Source organism: Setaria italica, chromosome IV (genome assembly GCF_000263155.2).
Source record: "Setaria italica strain Yugu1 chromosome IV, Setaria_italica_v2.0, whole genome shotgun sequence".
In the NCBI taxonomy this organism is placed as follows: Eukaryota; Viridiplantae; Streptophyta; class Magnoliopsida; order Poales; family Poaceae; genus Setaria; species Setaria italica.
The window spans coordinates 23,525,787-23,551,288 of NC_028453.1; the positions used below are offsets into that span (position 1 = coordinate 23,525,787).

The 25,502-nt window shown below is 45.5% G+C and overlaps 2 protein-coding genes and 1 pseudogene across 11 annotated transcripts in view; 2 read left to right on the top strand and 1 right to left on the bottom strand.

Annotated features, from left to right (window-relative positions):
* Positions 1–12,615, top strand: part of LOC101761096 (proline-, glutamic acid- and leucine-rich protein 1) — a 25,360-nt gene extending 12,745 nt beyond the window's left edge. Inside the window, exons 1-14 of one of the 7 annotated variants that reach the window (XM_022825769.1) lie at positions 2,740–2,855; positions 3,002–3,544; positions 3,669–3,764; positions 4,587–4,651; positions 5,057–5,156; positions 5,243–5,314; positions 6,744–6,803; positions 6,917–7,046; positions 7,133–7,326; positions 7,516–7,694; positions 8,029–8,156; positions 8,685–8,953; positions 10,980–11,211; positions 11,394–12,615. In XM_022825769.1, coding sequence (XP_022681504.1) covers positions 4,605–4,651; positions 5,057–5,156; positions 5,243–5,314; positions 6,744–6,803; positions 6,917–7,046; positions 7,133–7,326; positions 7,516–7,694; positions 8,029–8,156; positions 8,685–8,953; positions 10,980–11,211; positions 11,394–12,100 — 2,118 coding nt within the window. In that variant the 5' untranslated portion in view covers positions 2,740–2,855; positions 3,002–3,544; positions 3,669–3,764; positions 4,587–4,604 and the 3' untranslated portion in view covers positions 12,101–12,615. Of the gene's footprint in view, positions 1–2,738; positions 2,856–3,001; positions 3,545–3,668; positions 3,765–4,586; positions 4,652–5,056; positions 5,157–5,242; positions 5,315–6,743; positions 6,804–6,916; positions 7,047–7,132; positions 7,327–7,515; positions 7,695–8,028; positions 8,157–8,684; positions 8,954–9,311; positions 9,519–10,979; positions 11,212–11,393 lie in introns of those variants that run through there. The other 6 variants (XM_022825770.1, XR_002677296.1, XR_002677297.1 and 3 more) reach the window with 6 other exon arrangements.
* A 2,274-nt stretch (positions 12,616–14,889) lies between these two features.
* LOC111257072 lies at positions 14,890–21,359 on the top strand (annotated as a pseudogene).
* Positions 21,360–21,874: 515 nt separating this feature from the next.
* Positions 21,875–23,749, bottom strand: LOC101761752 (probable galactinol--sucrose galactosyltransferase 2). Of its 4 annotated transcripts, none has more exons than XR_215059.3 (6): positions 23,244–23,749; positions 23,025–23,115; positions 22,907–22,955; positions 22,695–22,786; positions 22,335–22,413; positions 21,875–22,245 (listed from the first exon to the last, which is right to left on the bottom strand). XR_215059.3 is itself a non-coding variant. In XM_004965383.3 (6 exons), exons 1-5 carry the CDS (start codon positions 23,323–23,325, stop codon positions 22,361–22,363), a joined length of 381 nt encoding a protein of 126 aa, XP_004965440.1. In that variant the 5' UTR covers positions 23,326–23,749; the 3' UTR covers positions 21,875–22,245; positions 22,335–22,360. The 4 variants fall into 4 exon arrangements, 3 of the variants coding, with proteins under 3 accessions (XP_004965440.1, XP_004965439.1, XP_022681497.1); XM_004965383.3 differs by having other exon boundaries at positions 22,893–22,955; XM_004965382.3 differs by lacking the exon at positions 22,335–22,413 and having other exon boundaries at positions 21,879–22,245; positions 23,244–23,488; positions 23,588–23,749.
* Positions 23,750–25,502: the final 1,753 nt, after the last annotated feature.

The following is a 25,502-nucleotide window of genomic DNA, read 5'->3' on the forward strand; positions in this document are numbered from 1 at the left end:
CACTGGCTCTCTCCCGCTCCTGGCCCGTGCATCAGCTCGACGTCAAGAACGCCTTCCTGCACGGTACTCTGACTGAGACAGTTTACTGCAGCAAGCCAGCGGGTTTTGTTGACTCTTCTCGGCCTGATATGGTCTGCCGGCTCAACAAGTCACTTTATGGCCTCAAGCAGGCCCCTCGAGCTTGGTATTCGAGGTTTGCTGCCTACCTCCTGACGTTGGGCTTTGTGGAGGCCAAGTCCGATACTTCGCTGTTCATTTATCACCATGGAGCTGAGACTGCTTATCTACTGCTCTATGTTGATGACATTGTCCTCACTGCCTCCAGTCCGTCCCTCCTACGGCGGATCATCACCTCGCTTCAGCAGGAGTTCGCTATGAAGGATCTGGGTGTGCTCCATCATTTTCTTGGGGTCACCGTTGAGCCTCGTCAGGCCGGCCTCTTTCTTCACCAGCGGCAGTATACTCTTGATATCCTGGAGCGAGCTGGGATGACTGACTGCAAGCCCTGCTCCACTCCAGTTGATACTCAGGCCAAGTTGTCAGAGGCCGCCGGCACTCCTGTGACAGATGCTACTGCGTACCGGAGTCTGGCTGGGGCCCTTCAGTACCTCACCTTCACCAGGCCGGATATCACTTATGCAGTTCAGCAGATTTGCCTTCACATGCATGATCCCAGGGATCCCCATCTCACTGCTCTGAAGCGCTTACTCCGTTACCTCCGGGGCACTGTGGACTACGGCCTCCTCCTTCACAGGTCTCCCTCCACTGAGCTTGTTGTCTACACCGATGCTGACTGGGCCGGGTGTCCGGACACTCGGCGCTCTACCTCCGGCTACGCCGTCTTTTTGGGCGGCAACCTGGTGTCCTGGTCGTCCAAGCGTCAGCCGGTGATCTCCCGCTCCAGTGCCGAGGCGAAGTACCGCGCTGTCGCTAACGGCGTGGCCGAGGCATCATGGCTTCGGCAGCTCCTTGTCGAGCTCCACACTCCTTCTTCCCGGAGCACTCTTGTCTACTGCGACAACGTCAGTGCGGTGTACCTCTCCACCAACCCTGTTCAGCACCAGCGGACCAAACATGTGGAGATTGACCTTCACTTCGTCCGGGATCGGGTCGCCATCGGCGATGTTCGGGTCCTTCACGTCCCGACCACCTCTCAGTTTGCCGACATCTTCACCAAGGGCCTCCCGTCACCTGCCTTCACCGAGTTTCGCTCCAGCCTCAACATCACCTGTGGCTAGTTGCGTCTGTGGGGGGGCTTGTGTGTGTATGTCTTTCTTTTCATGTCCAGTCTGCAACTCCGCTGCGTCAGTAGTTCAGACTGCGGGGGAGTGTTGGAGTGTATTATGGCCCAATAAGGCCCATGTAAGACATCTATATAGCTACCCTCTAGGGTTAGCCCAATAATCTATCTATTACCTTCTAATAATCGGCGCACAAAGCACATCGAGATTGATATTCACTTTGTCCGTGAGAAGGTGGCATTGGGTGAGGTCCGGGTCCTCCATGTGCCATCCTCTCACCAGTTCGCAGACATCATGACGAAGGTCCTGCCGACTCCTTTGTTTACTGAGTTTAGGTCCAGTCTGTGCGTCTGTGACCCTCCTGCTTCGACTGCAGGCGGGTATTAGGAAGTATATGTGTATATTAGGATGTATTTATCCTTTCCTTGTACACTTGATGTATTTCTTGTACTCCAAGCCATATTGGCCATATATATAGAGAGGTCACCCTCCCTCATTAGGGTGTGTGGTGTTTCCCATCTACTTCTCTATAGTATGCTATTCTTCCTAGCCATTTCAACATTTTGAATCACACTTGCTTTTCTTTTGTAGTTTTCCATGTCTTGGTGTTCCTATATTTTCCACCGTAGGGGACTGCACCCGAATTTCATTACTTAAGAAAGTAACAAAGAGTCTCCAAAATTCTTAGCTAGATAACCGTCGCACTATGATAGTTAGAGGGCGAAGTCCTAAACACAGGCGGAGCATGCAGTGCTCCCTTTACAACCAGGTATATCAAAAGACATCTCCACAACAGGGGTGGAGGGACCTTCCAAATCACAGTTTGTGTCTAGGTTTATTATTCAACTATGGAGATGAGGAATCAAATCAACGAGAAATACTATAGAAAATGAAATTTCTAGTAGCAAAGGAAAAGCGTGAAACAATGTCATGTCGCGACTCAACATGTTAGAAGAAGCTAAATCAATAGGTGCCAAACAAAAACGATCGACATGAGAACTAAAAACACTCCGGATGAAAGCCCGGCCACGCCGCATGCACTTGAGCAAGCACCACGCCAGTTCATCCTCCTTTTGACAGAATGCTTCAAGTCGCTGCACCTTCAATGGTCATCACTGGCTCGTGACTGCTCCTGCCCAGTAACTTGTTTGCAGTAGTAGAGTGCCGTTTCCTTCAGTACTTCAGCGCCATCCTTCAAATTGGTATTCCTATATATTATCCTAAGCCCTAAATTTACTGATACTGGAGTCTTTTGAGTATGCTAAAGCTGATATACTATCACAATAAAGTCCATTGGGCCTTAAACCAACACACACACACCCTAATTTGTCAATGTGGTATTGCGAGATACTATTTTTCTTGTTGGAATGATAAATTAAAAACCTTGGATAAGAATTGTGTGCATCTCTTCATTGCTTGCTCATGTGATAATTCGATGTGACAATATAATCACTGCATTTAGTAATATATTACCTTTTCTTAATTTTTATCCTGCAGGAATACTATTGTTGGGTTGGCACTTCTTTTCTTGGTTTGACAATCCAAGAGTGCTGTGACAAGCGCTTTATAAAAACATACTCAGACTGGTTTGAGAAGGTTTTAAAAAAGATGAAGGTAACATACATGATTTCTTGCAATTTCAGAAATGGATTCCAGGTTTAAATGATTCGATTTATTTAGTTTGTTCTATTTCTATTTACTACAAATTTTTGGATTTTCACTTTTTATTGTCCTGATGGGAAATAATGGCTATTTTGCAGTTAAGTTACCGTGATATTTTCGTTCTTTTTTACATTGATGTGGAACGGGATTTGTAAAAGATCTTTTGCATCCATTGGCAAGTGAGATTGCAATAGTTGATACTTTCCTACTGTCCTCAGTGAATACTGAAACACTTAATAGTTATTTGAAAGTGGAAACCTATCTGAACTTTCTTTTGCAACATGATCAGAAATTTCTGAAAGCAATTCCATTAAAAAATGTTGTCATGAATTTGTGATCCACTACAGTGCTAAATGGAGCCTATGATCTATATGTTTAGTTATTGCAGCTGTTTCATGATAAAAAAAAAACTCCACTTTGTTAAGAAATATTATGCCAAAAAGATTACTTACCAAAACTATTCTTGCAGACATGATTTTCCCTTCTAGTGTATTGAACATTCTACTTTCACTTAATTTGTGTGTAATGTGTTTGAGGAAACACAATTATGGACAATCAAGAAGGTTACTTATAAACTGGAGAAAGATAATCTGGTTTATGCTGCAATTCGGATGTTCAAAACCATAAGGTGTTGACTGTAGGTAAAACTTTGACGCAAGTCCAATTAGATGCAACTCAGGAACAAATTCTAAATATAGTACATGACTGGCTGCACTTAGCAAACAACATTAACTCAGTATATAGTACTTTTGATTCTTGTATCAGGTTATGTCATATTCACAAAAGCTGGGAAATTTTGACTGTTTTTAAAGGTGGAGTGGTACATAAAAGTTCTGCCACATTGTTTCTTGTTGTTCTACAGTAGGTGACCATAGCTTAATTCTACTTCAACCTGTATGTGCTTTTGGCCTGATGATTCAGTATATACTTGATCGCACAGGATTTTTTTTTTTTTTTGCACTCTTCGTCGTTGTATCATTTTGTCCATTTGTTCATGATGTTATTTCCTGCAACAATCAAGCAGCAGTTGCATCCATCCCAGAACCTTATTATTATGTTAGCAATCTAGAACAGACCCCAGTGTCATCTGGTTAAGTACATTTTGAGCACATACCATTTTGTAGAACTCTAGAACTGATATCACATCCTTCATTTATTTTTTTGAGTAAATTGCACATTTTAATGAACTGCACAATACACCACCTCTTGGCAATCCTTTCGCAATTGCCATATCTTTTACCATATATTTTCACTTTATAAAAGCTCAACAAATTAGCAACACAGCCTACCCAATGTAAGTCAGGCCAACTGGCCAAGCCCCTGGTTCGATATATCATGAAAATAGGCCTGCAGTGCTTTGTGTCCTGGTATCCCTGGTTGCATGTAAAGTTTCCGAGCACCTTGCCATATTGCCTAAAATGGTTGCCCTTGCCAATGCGGACATGATGCACATGTTCACCTGTGGTGTTAAGAGGCTGTGGTTCAACCAGATTGAAAAGGGTAATGCAGAGTGATAATGCATGGCATTACACACTGTTGATGTGAAAGTTGGGCAAAACCCAGTGGTTGTGGAAATAATATCAAATAGGTGGTGTTGTGCGCAATACTTTTAATGCCAAAACATGAGTCGATTTCTCTTTTTTTACATCTCAACTGATAGTTCCTACTTTTCTATTCGAACAGGAACCATCTTGCAACAAAATGGTAAACATGTTCACATGTACTACTATGTCTGATTTATTTCTCCGGTATGTCACTGTATCCAATTCCCTTTTTAGAGAAACAAATGTATTACAATAACACTTTTTGTGCGAATGACTTGGCATTCGATCCTGCAGCATCATGATGTTCATTATTCTTACAGATAGTAATTTCAGAGGCAATTGAAAATCTTGTGCAATCATAAGAATGCAGAGACAATTACACAACACCTTGAAAGAGACAATTATAACTCCCTGAAACTGAAGACCAAAAAAAAACCCTTCAAATAGAAATATGTAGCCCCTAAACAAGAAAGGAATCATATCCCTGAAATGGCAAACATCTGGTATGACAAAATATAACATGTTTGGTGTAATACACAGAAGCATAGAGATGCAAAACATACTGTAGAAATGCAACACACTAGCAACATGATTCATCTTTATGATCAGATTGGCTACTTTCCCAAATTTAAAGGATGAGGCCATTTCTTTTGCCCAGAAAGTTGTGAAACCATTGCTTCAGCTGTTGGATGAGAATGGTCCTGTTGCAGTATGTATTTCTTTGACATTCATGAAAGCTAATTTTTCAGATATAAATTTCTCAGATAAGAAACATAATGGTATCTGCTTTTGCAGGAGAAAGCAGTTGATTTACTGGGTTTACTTATTAAACTCTTCCCCTCATCTGTATATCGGCACTTCAATAATGTATGAGTTCAGCTTTTGTTCAACTTTTTTATGGTAATTGTAGTGCTCCCACCTTTTCAGATGCTTACCTTTCTGAAGGGAAAACAAAAGGAGAACTCACAAGAAATCAGAATAGTTTGTTGTCTCCTGTTGATAAGGTTGAGCTGCAATTTTATAGGATATCCAATATACAAAACACATATCAATTCAGTGTTTACATGGCATGCACTATAACCTCCATGATATCTGGGTATCTTAGACCTCAATAAGAAAGAAAGAAGCATAAGATACTTAAAGCATGTTTCTTTTTTTTCCATAGAGAATGTCTAGTATAATTAAACTGAGGTGTAACTGGATAAAGGAATCAGTGTATAGTCTGTCCTCTTTGCTTATATGGTGGCCTGGCCTTTAATCCTTCATTATGATATTTCCTTTTCTGTTATTGGCTTTTACATGATTAGTATCAGAAGGAAGTTATGCTGAAATTGATTCCGAGAAATGGCAGTGTTGCTATTTCTGGCACGTAGATTCTCATGTACAGCAACAATTGACAAGTACTAAAATGCATATCAATATTTCTAGTATTTCAGATATAGGAAGAATCCATCTACCTATATCCAATAGTAGGAAATCCAAGAGATGCAGAACTTGAGATACCAATTGGTTTAGAAAATTTAAATCTTATATTGCTATGCAGACCAGTATGACACATGTTAGTATAGAAGAGATCTATGGTTGGCAGTGTGAAAGGTAAAATGGCCATTGTACTGGTTCTAGATTACTCTTAGGGACTTGGTATTAGATATCTATGGTAAAACATGCTGGAGATATGTGTATCTTTGTATCAAGAGAGAGAATACATCCACACCCTTCCAAATCAACTGCCTCACCTTACTAGGAAGACTTGAGCAAGTTGCAGGAAAGATTAAACACACTCACTGGTTACAGTTACAGACAGAAACAACTGGACCAAAATAGACACCAAAACCAACAAAATTGGCATAGACCAAACTCCCTAAAGGCCTCTAGCCCTGTAGCACCAGCCAAGCTCCAGAGATGAGCCTCATCTTTGAGATTTCTCTGAGCTTCCTGGATGCAAGGAGAGGCTCCACCAAAGACATGCTTATTTCTATACTTCCGAAGGATCCAGGCACTCAGGATTATGAGGGTGTTAAACCCTAGAACTAGTACAATGGCTAAGGATAAAATAGTCATTATATTAATTCTAGGGTTTGGGGTGTCACATGTGGAAGAGGAGTATAGCAATCGGGTTGATCATGTTTCATCTTTGACAGCTTTGAATTTATTATGTCATCCACATTTCCCACAGCAATTTGTTCCTTGATGATATTTTCACAAGTATATGTGTAGTGCTATCATGCAAATTTATTACAGCATGATTATATTGCATGAACTATGGGGGTTTGCATACTTATATTTGTGCTTTCAGGTTGAATCCACCATTACAACAAAAATTATGAGTGGTCAATGCAATCTTCAAGAATTAAAGGTCAGACACTTTCGTGAGATTGCATAACAGTTTTTCTCAATAGACACTTTTTTTCCTTCCTTTTCATAAGAGTTTCCCATTTGACTGATTTATTCTGCTTTCTATTCTTTTAGAAACTTGCCAGCACTTTAGCACTGTTACCTTATGTCAGATTTTCTCAGTGTAGTACGTCGCTGATGATTCAAAAGTTATTGGTTATGGTAAACAATATGTTGAATGACACTTTTGTTGGACTTGAAAAAGGCAAGGTCCCTCAATTGCATTTATTTCTTTAATATTTATTTTAGTCAACTCGGTGCAATATCTAAACTATCATGCCCACTTTGCAGAAGATACTGATTATGAGCTAATGATGCTGCTAGCTCCACCTGGAAGTAAATTAGTACCTCCATTGGGAGGACAGACAACTTGTGGAGATAAACACATTCATTCAACAAAGAAATTTCATGCATATATAGTACCTACAATTTCGGCTCTCGTACATTGTTGTTCTATGATGCTAACTAGTCCTTATCCAGCTCAGGTTCGTTGGACATAATGTATTTCTGGGTTTTGGAATAAGTCCATCCTTAACCCCCTCAACTCTTGCATTTGTCTAGTTTTAACCATCAAACACAAGAGTTGAGGGGCTAAATATGAACTTATTCCTTCTTTTCTCTTTCACTATTTAAGCTCTCTAAAGCATGCCCTTGTGTTCCTATTTGCAACTAAGGTGATCAATATTCCAGTTCGTGCATTGGTAACTTTAATACAAAAGGTTCTGTTGATTGATGGATCTTTGCTGTTGCAATCAAATACTCCCTTGTGTCAGGAGCTTATTTGTTCTGAAATTCCAACATTGCATTCAATATTTTTGGATTTGCTTGCTTCCACTATTAAAGGAATGCGCAGGTAATTTGCATCATTTTCTTTCTATGCCTTTGTTCTAATAAGTTGAAAAAACTTATCACCTGGGATTGGAGAACATATGTGGCCTTTCATACATGCACATTAGATGAATACTGACAGAGCAAGACAGGCTCTTGAGTGATTGAAATTTAATAACCCAAAATACTTTCGAGTTCTCTATAGAGAAACTTAGTTACCACCATATTCATTATATCTCTTCTGAAAGTATTATCAATTATATCAGTACTGTAGGTCTGCTAAGCACTTGAGCAGCCACTGAATTTCTTATGACAAATAGAATAGAACTCTAATATGGAACTCTTGTACTCTACTGCAGCTCACTCGTACCACATGCTGGTACTGTCGTAATGCTCATAGCTGAGTACTTCAAAAAAGCAAAACTGCCTGCATTAAGAAGAAAACTCTACACCATTGTGCAGTTATTGCTGAGTTCCATGGGTGTCGGTAGGTGGTTCTTGGTTCATACCAGAGCATAGTTAGAGCCCAGCATATGTAAGTAGTAGAGACAAACTAGCACATTACTCAGTGGGCTAAAAAAGAACAGAGAGAGAACTAGAGTTCCTTATCTTCTTGTTGTCTACAGGCTATGTATATGTGATATTTATATGTTTTGTGCTGCTAACTGTTTGAGTCACATTGTGCAAATTGGGTGAAACATATTTTAGGAAGACATTTAGTTGTATGCTTTACTATTTTTGCTGTTATGATGTGTTGCCTGTAGCGACTTGTGAGGGAACCCTTATGCATTTACATACGCATGTGCATATAGATATTACATGTGTGCATGTACGCTTTCTATATTTTGGAGATGCAAATGGATACAATGAAAGTCAAGGTACTGGTAGACTCCCAAACAACCAGATCCCATAGCATTGCGTTCCATGAGTACCTTAGGCCATTTTTTGATATTTGTTGTTCATTATAAACTTTTGCTGTTAAAGCTGCTGAGTTTCTTCTCTCGTATTGGACCAGGTATGGCTGTGCAATTATTTCAGGTGGTCGTCAGCAATATTTTTGCTGATCTGGATGATGATGCTGGAAGTAGCTCATACTCATTAAGAACATATCCAATAGAAGCAACAATTTGGTCATCATCAAAAAGTTCAGACAACAGGAGGCAGACACAGCAACTGCAAAGCTCAATTGCTGTGAGTTCTGAACCTACATGTAATAGACAACTGATGCCTCCACTATGTGTCAAAATTGCTGCACTGGAGACGCTGGAATTAATACTGAATTTGGTAAGGTTAAAAATTCAACTTTCTTCTTGGTTGGCAATCCACAATCTCATGGGAGTTAAATTCTATGTTTTATCTTCTGTCTGTTGCCTCTGTGATGTTAATGTCGAATATTTAAAACTTCAACTTTCTTCTTGGTTGGCAATCCACGATCTCATGGGAGTTAAATTCCACGTCTTATCTTCCATCTGTTGTCTCTGTGATGGTAATGTCAAATATTTAAAAGTTCAACTTTCTTCTTGGTTGACAATCCACGATCTTATGGGAGTTAAAATTCCACATCTTATCTTCTGTCTGTTGCCTCTGTGATGTTAATGTCAAATATTTACTTATACCATCTTTTTTGTTATCATTTTTTCAGTTGGACAGTCTTCCTTTTTATCATTTTTTCAGTTGAACGAAAAGATAAACTGTTAAAGTTTCATTCTACCACGACTTGTGAACAGAATCCACTCTCAGATGGACACCGTCCACAGCTTGCATTCTCTTGGTTTTCTTAAGGAATCCACTCATGCAATGAGAACAGAATGTGCTTAGTCCTGCGAGTTATTGAATTCCAAAAACAAAGGTATATTTCATGTTCTATAGAGTTACACTGCAGGATACATCTTATATAATTTTTCCAAAGCTAATCTCAAATCCAGAAGCAGGGATTGGGTAATGATGATGCAAGCTGGTGTCAATTACATGTTTTCTTTCTGAGTTTTGAGGAAGTATCAGATGCACAAGAGTATATTAGTGAACATATGCTCAATCTTGTTCCTTTAATGTAATCGGAGTGGATTGTGTGTGTGGATTTAGTCCAATTGAAAGGTGGATGAGGGGATGAGGGAATTCCCATCCCTTACATGGGCCATTCAGATTGGATCCCACTGAGGTTATTGAGTTCATGCAATGTTCACCAATATACTCTTGTGCAGATTCTCCTTTTTTTAACTGGTATTGGTTTTGTCTGCGCTCCTCGCAGAGGGCAATCAACAATTATATAATTTGAAGATGTCATTATGATAATGAAGTGCTTGAATGTCAATGTGGTTACTTTCTATTTCGTACATGTCTGTCTAAGTTGTACAACATATGCAGTTGGCAGTCTTAAAAACTCGGTACTCATTCAGATGCCAAGTTCATTGTTGTAGAGTTCATTTAACTGAAAGTTAAAAAAAAGTAAAGAAAGTTTGGAAAACTCAAATAATTAATTAATAGAATTTTTTGACAGTATAATAACTAGGATTTTAAATATGGTTGGATTGTTCGTAAAATCTAGGGTAAAAGGGTACTCATTCAGATGCCAAGCTCATTGTTGTAGAGTTCATTTAACTGAAAGTTAAAAAAGTAAAGAAAGTTTAGAAAACTCAAATAACTAATTAATAGAATTTTTTGACAGTGTAATAACTAGGATTTTTTTAAATTTGGTTGGATTGTTCATAAAATCTAGGGTAAAAGGGTCATGTGACTGCAAGACTTGAATCAAAATTGACATCATGGTCAAAGCCACCTAAGGTTAAAATGTTCAAGCATTTACTGTGAAATGTACTCTTGCATATAGCAAGGATCATAAACTCATCCCATAAGTGGATCTTCTTTTGCCTTTTGCCCATTTTGGCCACCACTTCTCCTTTTTCTCAAACACACATGAGAAGTGCATGTCATTGTGAAAAGTTAGAAGAACAGTCAGATTACAGATGCTTCCCAAAATACGAGCCGTTAAACAAGAAAGGAAACAAACACACTGCCCTTTGTCCACAACTCTTGTACTTTTTTCCTGAGTTGTGTGCTTGTCTTCACGAAATTCTAATTTTAGTTCCGATTCCCATGTGTTTCTATTTGAACTTCTGGCACAATCTTTTGCATTGTTACATTTATTACAAAAACACCTCAGTAGTTCCTTAATGTAATAAATGTCTTTTTCAGTATCATCATTTTATCCAAGAAAAACTTGAGGTTGCCCTTAGTTTTTAGCTCGTTCTGTAGCACTTGATCTTTCATATGTTCTGGCGAGTTTGGTGCTCATTTCTCTAAACTTGAGCAGGGGGGTTTATTTAATGGCTCCTGGAGATCAGAAATGGACCTGCTCCTTATTGATGTTGCTACTAAAGCCTGTTACAAAGCAGGGATGTATGAACAAAGTCCACCCTGGACTGAAGACCCAAGTATATCAGACTTCCAGTTAGCCGCATTTAGAGCACTTTTGGCATCCTTTCTTTCCACTCATCATGAACGCCCTCTTTATTTAGAAGAAGGTCTTGAACTCTTTAATAGAGGTATGCTACTTAATTTATCATGGTTCACAGACTAGGTTTTCACAAGGAAACATTCACATGGAAAACTGTTCTCCTAGTTAGAATAACTTCTCGATATTGAATTTTATTTGATCAGGTATTGAATTACCTGAGGTCCACATAAATTATGTTTCTGTAGTATTTATATATTTTCTTTCTAATAGGGAAGCTGGAGACTGGCACTGAGCTGGCGAAATTTTGTTCACATGCTTTGCTAGCTTTGGATGCTCGTATACACCCTCGACAACTCCATCCACAGTATATTTCAAAAATAGTGGCTCGTGATGACCTTGGATTTGTATCACAACCTTCACATTCTGTACGCAAGCATCGAGCCACCGATGATTTGGGAGATGATTGCATGTACCGTCTAGTATCTGTTGCTATAGAACCAGTAGATCCTTTGACAAAAGACAATGCTGTAGAGAATTGTACACCGGTTGAGTTTTCCGGAGAACTTTCAATGCAAAATGATGCTCAGCAGACACACATAATCACTGGAGAACATCCTCCAGAAATCACTGCATATTGTCTTACCGAGGAAGTACAAGCTGTTAAAATGACAGATGGATTATATGGTAATCCTTCTGATTTTGGCACATTGGGGAATTCCATTCCTCCTGACTCTTTCAGCTTTACTCCACCAGATTTTTATAACCCTGGGGATGAAACTTCAACCAAGAAGTGCATTCTGTCAGGTGATGCTTCCAGCAGGCAGAATGTGCCAAATCATGCTTCAGGAACCTCCACTGCAGCAAGTGTGTGTCATTCTGAATGGGACTCTCTTGACCCATTGCTGGATATCGGTGATGCTAATCTTGATCCTGGTTTTTTCCCGGACATGGTTGATGTTGACCCTGGATCTGATTAGAAGATCGGCTTGTGAATCTTCTACTGGTGTATTGAGTTAATTGAGGAAGTTTCCATTTTGGGATACAATAAGGGGGCATTTGGAATTCATAAAGGTTTCATGTATGATTATGTTGTACAAATGTGAAGAGATGAAATACAGAAAAAAAAATCATGACAAGAAGACCGCCGGTACTCAGCATGAATGTGGGATTCACGGACATTAGTGCCCAGCAACTTTGTAATGGTGAGCAGGACGATGAATGCTCGTTCATCAGAGCAAACTGCTCGGTCATTTCTTGTATTTTGTTTTCTTTCTAATTTAAATGCATAGAGTTTTTAGTGAACATAAGGAGTGATTCCCATAATTGGATATCTTTGGTGTTTCTGTGTAAGTTCCGCAATCTGCATGCTCACATTTATTTTTTTGAACGAATCATGCTCACATTTACTGATCCAGGAGGTTTGCAATAAGGATCTGATGAGAACACAGGAATTTCATTGGAAACAAAAGATAGCTGCATTTCGTTGTGTGTATAGACCTACTGCTACAAACTTCATCCTAGCTTGTGTATATGGTGATCCCTATCATAGAAGGACTGCTTTGATCTGGCAGGATGTGCTCTCTTTTGTTGAAAATTATCCTAATCTTCCTGCTTTCTGCTTTCTGTATGGGGGATCTTAATAATGTGATGCATTACTGTCTAATTACTGTCATCTTGTTAAAGAATGTGGTTTTATGGATTTGGGTTATAATGGTCCTGCTTACACATGGTCTAATAAACAATTCAATGCTAATCCCACTTTTGAGCGCTGTTTAGGTAATGCAAAATGGTGTGCGGCGTTTCCATACAACTGTTGTCTTTCATCTTCCAATGATTAAGAGTGATCATGCTCCTATTTTGGCAATTCCACAAGCAAATATAACAAACACAAAGAAGCCTTTTGGATTCGAGAACTAATGGTTAATGGAAGAGGACTTTCAGCGGGAGGCTGTGAATAGTTGGAGAAAATCCTCCTCTCGTCCTTTTCATCTGAAAACAAGGTTCTTAGTCTTCTGATTTGCAAAAATGGAGGAAGAGAAAACCTAATCTCAATTCTCAACTACAAGCAATTGAAGAGAGCATTCTCAAATTATAGAGTCTCCCTCCTAATATTCAGAATCACTCTTTAGAAAAAGACCTAATTCAGCAGCATCAGGTGCTTCTGGACAAAGAAACAGAATTTCATAAGCAAAGATACAAGAAACTTTGGGTTACTGAGAGAGATAGAAACTCACATTTCTTCCAACAGGCCATACCTAACGAGGTCTTTTACGGTGCACAATACTACTTTATACTACCATTCGAAAAGGACTCATATGTAAGGATCTGACGGTTCAAATTATAGTACTAAAATCTTAAGCTGTAGATAGGTAGTATACATGAGTAGTATGGGTGGTAGAGGGGTACGTTTGGAAATATGTATAATGGTATTGTTAAAATATATCACGTCTTTCTTAATTATCCAATCTTATATCCTTGTTTCCTTCACTCCTCGCGTCTCCTCATTTGCACCTCTCGACTAGCGGCGATGGCGGCGGCGACTGGCGGCGGCGGGCGGTGGGGGCCGACGGCGGCCTCGTCCACGGAAGCGCAAGATCCATCCGAGCCGCCGGAGACTCCGCGCCACATCCACCTGTCCACGGCGGCCTCTCTCTCTGTCTCTCTCTGTCTCGTCGCCGCCGTCATCGCTTGAAAGGGGAGAAAAGCGGGGATGGGTTCTTGCGCTTCGGTTCAAAACAAGGATCCAGGCTTCCCCAAGAAGCAGTTTCTTACGTCGCCCACCAAGGCGAAGGCCGCCAACGGCAAGGGCGGCGGCGGCGTTGCTCCTCTTGGCGATGGCTTTGGTGATCTCAAGTCCAAGGCCGAGGGGGAGCAGCAGCAGGCAGGTTTTGGCCCAAAGAGCCCGGATTCTGGTACGCGTGATGAATCTTTGCTTTCTTTGGTTGTTTTCTGAAGCGAGGTCCCGATCTTTATCTTTTCAGTCAGTTATTACTATAGTTTTGAGAGGATCTTTGGAAGTAAAGAAGCAGATGGGCAGTCAGTTCTTTATATGAAAAGGGACTTTTTGGGTTCGTTTATTGATTTATTGGGCTGTGGAAGATTTGATAGCCAAGTGCAGTGTTATCGCTGCATTCATCTCTTCTGGAGATCAGTAGCTTCGTAATTTTGCAGGGGCTGACGATCTTGAACGGAAAAGGATATTTGTTGATATACTGACTGATTTTGGTTTCATTTAATGGAGAAGGAGTTAGCTGTTACAATTTGTTCTTGAAAATTTAAAGCTTTCTAAATGACGATGCTCTCTTCTATCCAAAGTAGATTACTCTATTGACTGAAGGCTTTTTACAGCCTGATTATTTCTGTTGTTTCGTTAGGATGGAGGAGTTTTTTTTTTTGTGCGTGTAAAATTGCTGACTAAATCCTAAATTGAAATGGCACACGGCTTTGTTGAGCAAATCAAGATCTTGCCAATAACCTCTTGAATAGCTTACTTGCAATGGGCTGTGCTTCAATGTTTCTTTCCCCAAAATCAATTGCTAGCTCTTGATGGTTCTGAATTTCGCTTAGTTGAAATTGTTCTCTTCACTGATACACACTCATATACCAAGCTGATTGAATTTATCTCTCCACTTAGCTGAAAGTACAATAACATGAATACAGTGACTCTTTTAATCAAGAGTGCAACTTATGGAATTTAATTTGCAGGCAGCAAGGATGAAGTGTTCTTCGAGTCTCGAGCTTGGTTAGATTCAGACTAACGGTTAACATGTTTAATTGGTAACCGCCTAAAGAAGCTTCAATGTAGTTTTTTTCTTCTATAGTTGTGTTGTGTGCAATTGTCCTGGCCCATCATACTGTGATTACTTTTGCAACAGTGCTTTAGTTTATCTTACCATTCCCTTTTTTAGATTGTCCTATTATTATATCAGTAGCATGTGCATGTGGATTGTTCCACTTGTTGCGCGCAAATTGCATGTGCTGTGATAGGTTCTTGATGATACAACCTTCGCTGCAGACGGGAAGCCGGTGTCTGAATCCACATTCAGCTCCGCTTGCAGCACGGAACCAACGCCGACCGAGGTCGCCAAGAGCCGGAAGGAGAAGGCATGGTACTCCGGGCTGTTAGAATCTGAACTGTAACTCTCATCGAGAGGTTGGCACTAGGAAGAGTTGGGGCAATTTTCTGGGTTTTCTTTCCACAATACCATATCCAACCAAGGGTTGGGGATACATATTTATAGCTGGCCAAGCAGCCAACCAGCCAAGCATCAAGGCATATGCTAGTCTAAGATGCCTTTTTGATGCTGTCCTATTTAGTCTAAGATGCCTAGGACTGTCCTACCCTAAAAGTAGTCAACAAAGGTGGTGCTGCAGCAAGCATATGCTGCAGCCCCACCGTCCTCTAGTCAACAACAGCTGCAGTCCTAGGCAGGACCAGCAGCACAAGGCCTGGTACAATAGCTGATCCTTGAGGACCAGCAGGACCAGTACAGCAGCTGGTCCTTGAAGACCAGCAGCAAGACAACCAGCAAAGACTTATCCAGCATTCTCCCCCTAAGTCTTGTGCGTCGTCTTGTGGGAAAGTTGGACCATCCCGGTCCTGGAACAGAGCTCAAGGAACTTGATCCTCCCAAGGGGCTTAGTGAGTAGGTCCGCAAGCTGATCCTTGGTGTTGATGTAGCTCGCCTTGATGCTTCCTTCCTCCAAGCAGCCTCGGATGAAGTGATACCTCACCCGGATGTGCTTGCTCCGCTCATGAAAAACGGGGTTCTTTGCCAGGGCCAGAGCGGACTTGCTGTCCACCCTGAGCTCCACCGCTCTAGTGTCTCTACCAAGGAGATCACCAAGCAGTCGGGCAAGCCAAAGCGCCTGAGTCGAAGCAGTGGAGGCCGCGATGTACTCGGCCTCGCAGCTGGACAGCGCCACCACCTGCTGCTTGACCGACTGCCAGCTAACAAGGCACTTGCCGAGGAAGAAGAGAATCCCGCTCGTGCTCTTGCTGGTGTCGATGTCGCCGGCGTAGTCGCTGTCACTGTACCCGACGAAGTGTGCCGCTTCGGGACACCTCGGGTAGAAGAGACCGTGGTCGAGGGTCCCCGCCACGTAGCGGACGATCCTCTTCACGGCCTGCTGGTGCTCCATCGTCGGTCGCTGCATGAACCGACTAACGTAGCCGACGGAGAATGCCAAATCCGGCCGTGTGTGGGCGAGATAGTGAAGGCTCCCCACAAGACGCCGGTACTGCAAAGTGTCTACCTCCTCCGTCGTGCTGTCGCGGCTCAGCTTCAGCCTCTCCTCCATCGGAGTGAGAGCTGGGTTGCAGTCGGTGAGCCCGGCTAGCTCCACGACGCGCTTGACGTAGGCGGTCTGTCGAAGCGTGATCCCGGAATCATCCTGGTGCACCTCGATCCCCAGGTAGAAGGAGAGAGGCCCCAGGTCACTCATCTGGAAGGTGGCCTTCATTTCTTCCTTGAACGCCGCCACCTCCGCATCCTTGGTGCCAGTGATCACCAAGTCGTCGACGTAGACACCCACCAGCAGGGCATTTTCTCCATTGCCCCGCCGGTAGATGGCCGCCTCGTGCGGGCTTTGCTCGAAGCCCATCCCTTTGAGCGTGGAATCTAACTTGGCATTCCACGCCCTTGGAGCCTGCCGCAGGCCATAGAGGGCCTTGCGCAAGCGCAACACCTTGCCCTCCTTGCCGGGGATCGCAAAACCCGGCGGCTGGTGTACGTAGACCTCCTCCTTCAAGTCGCTGTTAAGAAACGCCGACTTGACGTCCATGTGATGAACGCGCCAGCCTTCCTGGGCGGCCAACGCAAGGAGGAGTCGCACGGACTCCATCCGTGCCACGGGGGCGAAAGCATCGTCGAAGTCGATCCCCTCTTGCTGCACGAACCCGCGTGCCACCAAGCGAGCCTTGTGCTTGACGATGGCACCGGCTTGATCCCTCTTTAGCTTGAACACCCACTTAAGGGTGATTGCACGGTGACCACGAGGGAGGTCAGCAAGCTCCCAGGTGCGGTTCTTCTCAACCGCGTCCATCTTCGGCTGCATCGCAGCATGCCATGCCGCGTGCCTCTCGGCCTCCGTGAAAGACCGAGGTTCGCCGTCGTCGCATGCAAGGTGCAACTGTGCCTCCAAGTCGCGAGGCACCAGTCCCGGCACCGGCTGGTCGCCGAGGAGGTCTTCCATCGTACGGTACCGCAACTTCTCGCCGTCGTGGTACGCGTCGATGCGCTCCTTGTCGTGAGAGAGCGGAGTAGCGAACTCCACCGGGCTGTGCTCGACATGAGCTGGTGTCGAAGTAGGCGTGCCCGGAGCGGTGGCCGTCGGTGCTGGAGTACGTGGCGTCGCCGGCTGTGGTGGTGCCGGCGAGAATCTCGTCGCAGCCGAAGTCGCGGCTGGAGAGCGTGGCGACGCCGGAGTAGCAGGCGTCGGAGTCGGTGGAGGTTCGGGGACTGGGGTAGGCACGCTCGGCGAAGAAGAGCTGCCTACTCCCCCAGCTCCCTCGAAGTGGACGAACTCGACAGTGAAGTCGTCGTATGTCGGAGTCGAACCATCGTCTACCGCCTTATCCCACGCCCATCCTCGCCCTTCGTCGAACACAACATCGCGCGCTGTGTGCACACGCTGTGTCTCCGGGTCGAGAATGCGGTAGGCCTTCGAACCCTCCGCGTAGCCGATGAACACTCTTGGAGTGCCCCTGTTGTCAAGCTTGCCGATGTAGCCAAGCTCCTTGGCAAACACGAGGCAGCCGAAGACCCGCAAGTGGGACACCGCCGGCTTGCGCCCATACCAAGCCTCGTATGGCATCCTGCTGTCGAGCGCCTTGGTGGGCGAGCGGTTGAGGATATAGACAGCCGTCACCACTGCCTCTCCCCAGAGAACAGCCGGAATCCCCCTCTGCTTGAGGAGGGCCCGAGTCATCCCCACAACCGTCTGGTTGTGCCGCTCAACAACGCCGTTTTGCTGCGGGCTGTACGGCGCGGAGTAGTGGCGCTGAATGCCCTCATCAGCGCAGTATGACACGAACTCAGCCGCCGTGAATTCGCCGCCGTTGTCGGTGTGCAGCACGCGCAGCTTGCGGCCACACTTAGCCTCCGCAGCAGCCTGCGTGCGCCTGATGGCGTTCGCAGCCTCCCCCTTGCTGCCGAGGACCATCACCCACATGTAGCGGGAGAGGTCGTCGACGAGCAGCAAGAAGTAGCGTCGTCCTCCAGGTGTGGCCGGTGTCACCGGGCCACACAAGTCCCCGTGCACGAGCTCGAGCCGCTCCTTGGCTCGGAAGCTCGCCTGCTGGGGAAAGGGGAGCCGCCTCTGCTTTGTCAACACACAGACATCGCAGAACTGCTCCACGTTGACATGGTAGGCCTCGCACCATCTCCTTGGCACTGAGCCGCTTCAGGGCCTCGAAATGAAGGTGCCCGAAGCACTCGTGCCACTGCCACGCCTTGTCGTCCCGACGAGCAGCGAGGCAGAAGGGTTGTGCCACCTGCACGTTAAGGATGTAGAGGCGATGTGCGCCTCTGGTTACCTTGGCAAGAAGGCGACGACGACGGTCCCAAATCCTCATGACTCCGTCGTCGATCACCACGCGCGAACCGTTCTCTTCCAGCTGTCCCAGGCTGATGATAGAGTTCCTCAGCGCAGGGATGTAGTACACTCCGGTGAGCAGCCTGTGCTCTCCAGACTCGGCGGTGAAGATGACGGAGACGACGCCCTTGATCTCTACGCCGGAGGCATCCCCAAACTTGACGGTGCCTCGGGCGCTAGAGTCAAGCTCAGTGAAGAACTCTCGCCGACCGGTCATGTGCTGGGTAGCGCCGGTGTCGAGGCACCACCCCTCAGTCCTATCGTTGCTGGAGCCGTCGCCGAGGAAGGCGTGTGCCCTCGGCTCGTCAAGGTAGAGGAGAACCGCTACGGCCGATGCCGCTGGAGTTAGCTTGATGCTTGCATGTGCCAGAAGTAGAGCCGGCTCCTCCTCCTCCGCTAGTGCGACGTGAGCCTGGCCGCGTCCTGGCTGTCGACAGTCTTTGGCCCAATGGCCAAGCCTGCCATAGTTGCGGCACGTGTCGTTGCGTGGCGGCCTGTGCTCGCCGGCGGCACCACCCTGGGCGCCTTCTCGCGCGCCGCCAGCACCACCCTGGGCGCCTCCTCGCCCGCCACCCTCGGCACCTCATCGAGCCTTGGGCGCCTTGCGTGGCTTGGCGCGCCTGCGGCCGCCTGTCGAGGAAGAAGGCTCCCCCTTCTTCCGATCACTCTGGCGGGCCTCCCACTGCTCCTGAGTGAAATGGAGCTTCCCGCCAATGATGACAGGCCCTGAGGGAGGCTGTGACTCGTCGCTGTCGACGACCTTGAGGAGACCTATCGCCTCCTCGATCGACATCCTGGAGAGGTCCAGTAGAGACTCGATCGAGCGAGCGATCTGCTTGTACTTCTCGGGTACGCAGCGGAGAAGCTTCTCGACAGCTCTCTCCTCGCCGTAGGTGTCGTCGCCGTACTGCACCATCTTCTGCAACAGAGTGTTGAGACGGAGAGCAAAGTCATCTACGTCCTCACCTGGCTTGAAGGCCAGGTTCTCCCACTCCTTGCGAAGTGCCTGCAGTGTGGACTTGCGGGCGCGATCGCTGCCGATGCGTGCCGCAGCGACGGCGTCCCAAGCCTCCTTGGCAGTCCGCTTCTGGGAAAGCGAGAACTGCATCTCGGGCGGGACTGCAGCGATGAGGGCGTCCAGCGCCCGTCGATCCTCATCGTAGTCGACGTCGCCGTACCGGACTGCCTCCCACATGTGCCGCACCTGGAGCCTCACCCTCATCACCGCGGCCCACTTGACGTAGTTGGTCTTGGTGAGGGTAGGCCACCCACCACCAGGGCCGACTTCCCTGACAACAGCATGGGCCCCGTGGCGACCATGACGGCGGTCCGGGGAGGGAGAGCCACGCTGCCTGTAAGGGCCGCGCTCTCCGTCGACCCGGCCGCCGTGCTGCCGATCGAACTCCATCTCCGCCTCCAGCTGGGCAGCCCCCTCCCGCAATCGCTGGACCTCCAGTGCGACGGCGATGTGCGGGTCGCCCTGGAAGTCGCGGTCACCATGTCCGCCAGGAACACAGTCGTCGCGCGCGCCCCCGCCTGGAGCGCCGCCGGTGCGTGCACGCCCGTCTGGGCTGCCGCCGCCACGCCCGCGGGGGTGCTCGGCTGCCCACTGCGCCGCCCGTTCCTGTGCCGCCTCCCTGGCTTGCACGAGCTCTACGTCGGTACCGCCATCGGCAGAGGTAGCGCTGCTGATGCTACCGCCGCGTAGAGTCTCGAGCTCCGCTGCCGCCGCACGTGCAGCATCTGCCGCATCCACCGCTTCCGCTTCCACCCTTGCTGCAGCCAGCTCCGCTGCTGCCAGCCTCGACGCCCTTGCCGCCGCCGCAGTGGTCTCCGCCGCCACTCGGGTACGCTCCTCTGCCGCAGCGAGCTCGGCCTCCTGCCGACGCCGCGCGCTCGAGGCGACCGAGTGCTGAGACTGTCCTGCGGACATAGCGCGCCACCGGGGGGCTGCGTGGGGAAGAGGCTGCTTCCGACGAGCTGCCGCTCGTCTGCGTAGAGGAAGAGGAGTGAGCAGGGATAACCGGTGCTTCTGCTACCGGCTGGGGACGAAAGGTGGCTGGGGAGGGTTGTGAGCAGGAGATGTTCAAGCTACAGGATAGTACGGCTCTGATACCAGTTGTTAGGATCTGAACTGTAACTCTCATCGAGAGGATGGCACTAGGAAGAGTTGGGGCAATTTTCTGGGTTTTCTTTCCACAATACCATGTCCAACCAAGGGTTGGGGATACATATTTATAGCTGGCCAAGCAGCCAACCAGCCAAGCATCAAGGCATATGCTAGTCTAAGATGCTTTTTTGATGCTGTCCTATTTAGTCTAAGATGCCTAGGACTATCCTACCCTAAAAGTAGTCAACAAAGGTGGTGCTGCAGCAAAGCATATGCTGCAGCCCCACCGTCCTCTAGTCAACAACAGCTGCAGTCCTAGGTAGGACCAGCAGCACAAGGCCTGGTACAACAGCTGATCCTTGAGGACCAGCAGGACCAGTACAGCAGCTGGTCCTTGAAGACCAGCAGCAAGACAACCAGCAAAGACTTATCCAGCACAGGTGTTGTTGCCTGCCGAGCTTTGTTCATAGCCTGACCTTAGATGAGAGTGAGAGGGGCAGAAGATGAGCTCTAGGCCATGTGCTGTTTGATAGTGGTGCTCCAGTGCCCCCTGCCCTGAGCTGTATTTAGCACGATATATTGCCCGATCTGGATCCTGAAGCTACTGTAAAGAAGCCTGTTCGGTTGGACTTATAAGCCGGCTGAAAAGTTGAAACGGCTGATTTGTTGTGAGAGGAAAATACTGTTTGGTGGCTGATAAGCCGGCTGATAAGCTAAAGCGAACAGGCCTGCGAGATAGTTTACTGATGTACGGTACTTCACTTTTAGTTCGTTTTGTATTTGGGTTAAATGTTAATCTTAAGTTCATCAAACCTGCTACCTACAACAGGGCTCATTTTGATGTAAGTAAACTATCAGAATAACTGTTAACCTCCCTGAGTACTCCAACCGATTTGATTATATGAATTTAATATGAATTGTGTCAAAGTAATTTTGGTTGAATCTGTAACTGTAGGTGTTCTAGTTGTAGGACACATGTTTGTGTATGTGTTTTTATCTAATATTTTCTTATAAAACTTTTGCTTAATCTGCAGCCAAGATTTTAAGCATGAAGTCAACTTGCTAATGAAGCTGAGACATCCTAATATTGTCCAGTTCCTTGGAGCAGTTACAGAAACCAAGCCTCTAATGCTAGTTACTGAGTTTCTACGAGTATGTATTTTGTGTCGCAGTTCAACTATCATTTTGTGTGTAACATAAATTAACCATTCACACAAAAAAGTTACACCTGTTCGCTCTAGTGCTGTGTACTATCGTGAATAATTGGGGAACTACAATAGCTTCTTTCTCTCGAAGTAAGTCTTCAGGTGCCACAGCTGCAAGCCCGCCACTGATAAGCAGATGCCGAGCGAGAGGAACCCGAGCCAAGCCATCCTCGAGTGTGTTCGCCTGTTCAGGTCCTGCATTTCCTCCTCCCTGGACACATGACATGGCCACAATGTGATACAGGAAATGCTTTGCCAACGTTAGTTTCAATGTTGCCAGTCATAGTCGATACTACGTACTACTTTCGCGGAGATAAAATATTTCTTCATGTATATTTTTGATGATTTCCTCTAGCTTCTTCAGCTCTAATTCCATCATCTGCAGCATACAAGCAACAACACATGCATAAACAGAGGTACTAGCTATAAGAAACAACATGCAAAAAGCTCTGTAGGCACCATTCTCACAAGACAAATATGTCAATTCGAAGAAATGATTACGAGATCCTATAAGTAGTGTTGGCACAGCTAACAGCGAACCTGAGGAGCAAAGACTAGATGATATAGCAATATAAATGAGGCAAAAGATGCCCTTCTGTATCTATATTCCCTTCTAATATTACATAAACAATTGTGTGAAAAAGGAAATGTACAATATACCTCTTAAGGCCCTCCTCGATCCCTGCTGGGTTAACAGCCTTGTAAAATGCATCCCAGGTGCACCACCCAAACCAGTCCAAATTTGCAGGGATCTGATATTCGTGATATATTTAAGCAATACATAAGAAAAACAGAATGAGCAAAAGCTGCCGAGACTTGACAACATCAACAAATTAGATGATATAGGCATAAAAAAACCTGCATAGAGTTACCTCCTTGTCCTCAATATGCTTGAAGTTTCCTTTGATCTTTGATAGCAACCTGAATAAAGCTACAAGTGAGAACAAAAATCTTTTTTTATTACATTTAAAAGTATGAGCATGACATTACTTGATGGATTCCTTCATTAGCTTGAATGGATTATCCCCTGAGTTGATGAATACCGCATCAGCTGCTTCCATCGTCTGGACCTCAGGATCACCTACCAAGAGTGAACAGTACACCATTTTCCCTCTCAGAAACTCTTGCCAAAATGACAAACTTCGCACAATCTATTCGATCAAGTACTTGAAAATTGAAATTCAGTAGGTCGCAGCAGACAAGGCTCACCGCTCTCCAAGCACAACTGGAGCTCGTTCTCGGGGCTCCCCTGAAGGCTGACCCTGAAATCGCCGTCAAGAACTGGCAGCATCAGTGCATACACCGCACCCCCCCCTCCGCGGCAGCGCAACCCTCCTCATCCCTGGACTCTATGAGCAGCATCTGCATCTCCGCAGGCACGGCCGCGGCGCTGGCGCCGGTGGCCGGGACCATCCACCAGATCTTGAACCTGAATGGACAACCACCTCCACCCGCTGCGCAGCCACCGATCCAAGAACGAAACCCCATCGGTCACAATCGAATCGGCGGCACAGGGTCGCGCCCCGGCGCGTGCCAGGCGACGGCAGGCTTACCTTGCCAGGGTGCCGATGGGGAACACGTGGCGGCTGGATGGCGTCGCCGCCTTGGCGTCGAGGAACATGGGCGGTGGTGGCGCGTCGGACGGGGCGGCGTGCGGGCGGGTGTGCGCGGCGGGACTGGCGGCGCGCCGTGCGGGTGGTGGCGGGCGGGGTGCGCTGTGAGATCGGGAAAATGGGTGTGGAAAAAAATTCTCGAATAAGATATGTCATGCTAATTACAATTTTACCCATATCAAAAATAGCTTATACTCTATACTACCACTTGGTAGTATTGTGTACCGTAAAAGACCTCTACTTAAGAGGGCTAGAAGAAACAGGATTCTATTCCTTGCAGATGAGTTTGGAAATCCACTAACAACTCAAGATCAGATTGCCTCTTGTTTCAATAACTACTTCAGAAATCTGTTCACAAGTCAAGTTCATCAACATCAGTTACATTATCTACCACAGCAAAACAGGGCACAGGAAGATTTAGATAATGACTTCACTAGCTCTATTCCAGATAAAGCTTGAGTTATGGGAATTATTAAGAACATGAGGAAGGATGCAGCACCAGATCCCGATGGATTTCAATGTTGCCTTTTTATAGAGCATCTTGGGATTGGATTGGTGATGATGTTGTGAATCTTGTTTAGGCACAGGTATGCTTCCACCTGATCTCAATGAAACGTTCATTGTTCTTATCCCTAAGAAGAATGCTCCTGTGCTTTCTCAGGATTTCAGACCGATTAGTCTTTGCAATGTTATTTACAAGATTATAGCTAAAAGCTTAGCTGATAGAATTAAGCCTTTCTTTCCTAATAGAGTGCATTTAGCTCAGTCTGCTTTTATTCCTGGTAGACACATTTCTTCTAATATTATCATAGCCCAGGAAATTACTTACTCTTTTAGTCTCAATTCTTGGAAACATAAAGGCTTTCTTCTCAAGATTGATTTAGCTAAAGCTTTTGATAGAATAGAATGGAGTTTTATTACTAATGCTATGCATAGGATTGCTTTACCCTTGCAGGTTGTTAATCTAACTAAAGCTTGTATATCCACCCCGGATTTTTCTGTTCTTGTTAATGGTCAGCCTTCTGCTTCTTTTCTTTCTCAAAGAGGAATTAGACAGGGTTGCCCTTTCTCTCCCTATCTTTTTGTTCTGGCCATGAATGAACTCTCCCTCACTCTTCAAACAGCCTTGCAGAACAATAACCTGTCTGGTATTTCCCTTGGCCAAAACTGTCCACCCATTCATTCCTAGCTGTTTGCTGATGATCTTCTTATCTGTGGCAAGGAAACTATACCTGAGGCTTCTCAAATTAGGTTTATCCTTCATAGTTTTTGCCAAGCCTCTGGTCAGACTCCTAATTGGGCCAAATCATCCATTCTTTTTAGTAAACATGTTGATGCCTATACCAAACAAGAAATTCAGAACCTTTTCCTTGTTCCTATGATGACCTCACACACGACTCATCTTGGTCATCCTATCATTTTCTCATACAAAGGCAAAGCCCAAGCTTACAATTTTATCTTTAACAAGTTTAGAGCTAAACTGACTGGGATCAAGGCTAATAAACTTAATCATGCAGGAAGAATAACTTACATTAATTCTGTGCTGGCTTCAATTCCTATCTATTATATGCAGAATATTTTGTTCTCCAGAACTTTTATTGGGAAGATAAATTTCATCCTTAGACGTTTCTGGTGGCAAGGTGTACAGGAGGAGGATTCTACTAAACCTTTTTATTTCCGATCTTGGGAGGACATTTGTCAAACAAAGTCAGTGTGTGGTCTTGGTATAAGAAATCTTTACACTGGTAATAAGAGCTTAGTTTTACATTCTGCATGGCTTATTGCTTCCAACAACGATCCTTTCCTTTCAGCTGTTTTAAAAGCTAAATATTTTCCAAACACTATCTTTTGGAGA

Bases quoted from the DNA above. Each gene is read 5' to 3' on its own strand.
- LOC101761752 (XM_004965382.3), bottom strand. From the start codon at position 23,325: ATGCTGCCAGTTCTTGACGGCGATTTCAGGGTCAGCCTTCAGGGGAGC. The intron at 22,787-22,906 runs GTAACTCTATGC...CACGAATATCAG, and splicing joins AGCATATTGAGGACAAGGAG to ATCCCTGCAAATTTGGACTG. The intron at 22,246-22,694 runs GTATATTGTACA...TCATGTGTCCAG, and splicing joins ATCGAGGAGGGCCTTAAGAG to GGAGGAGGAAATGCAGGACC.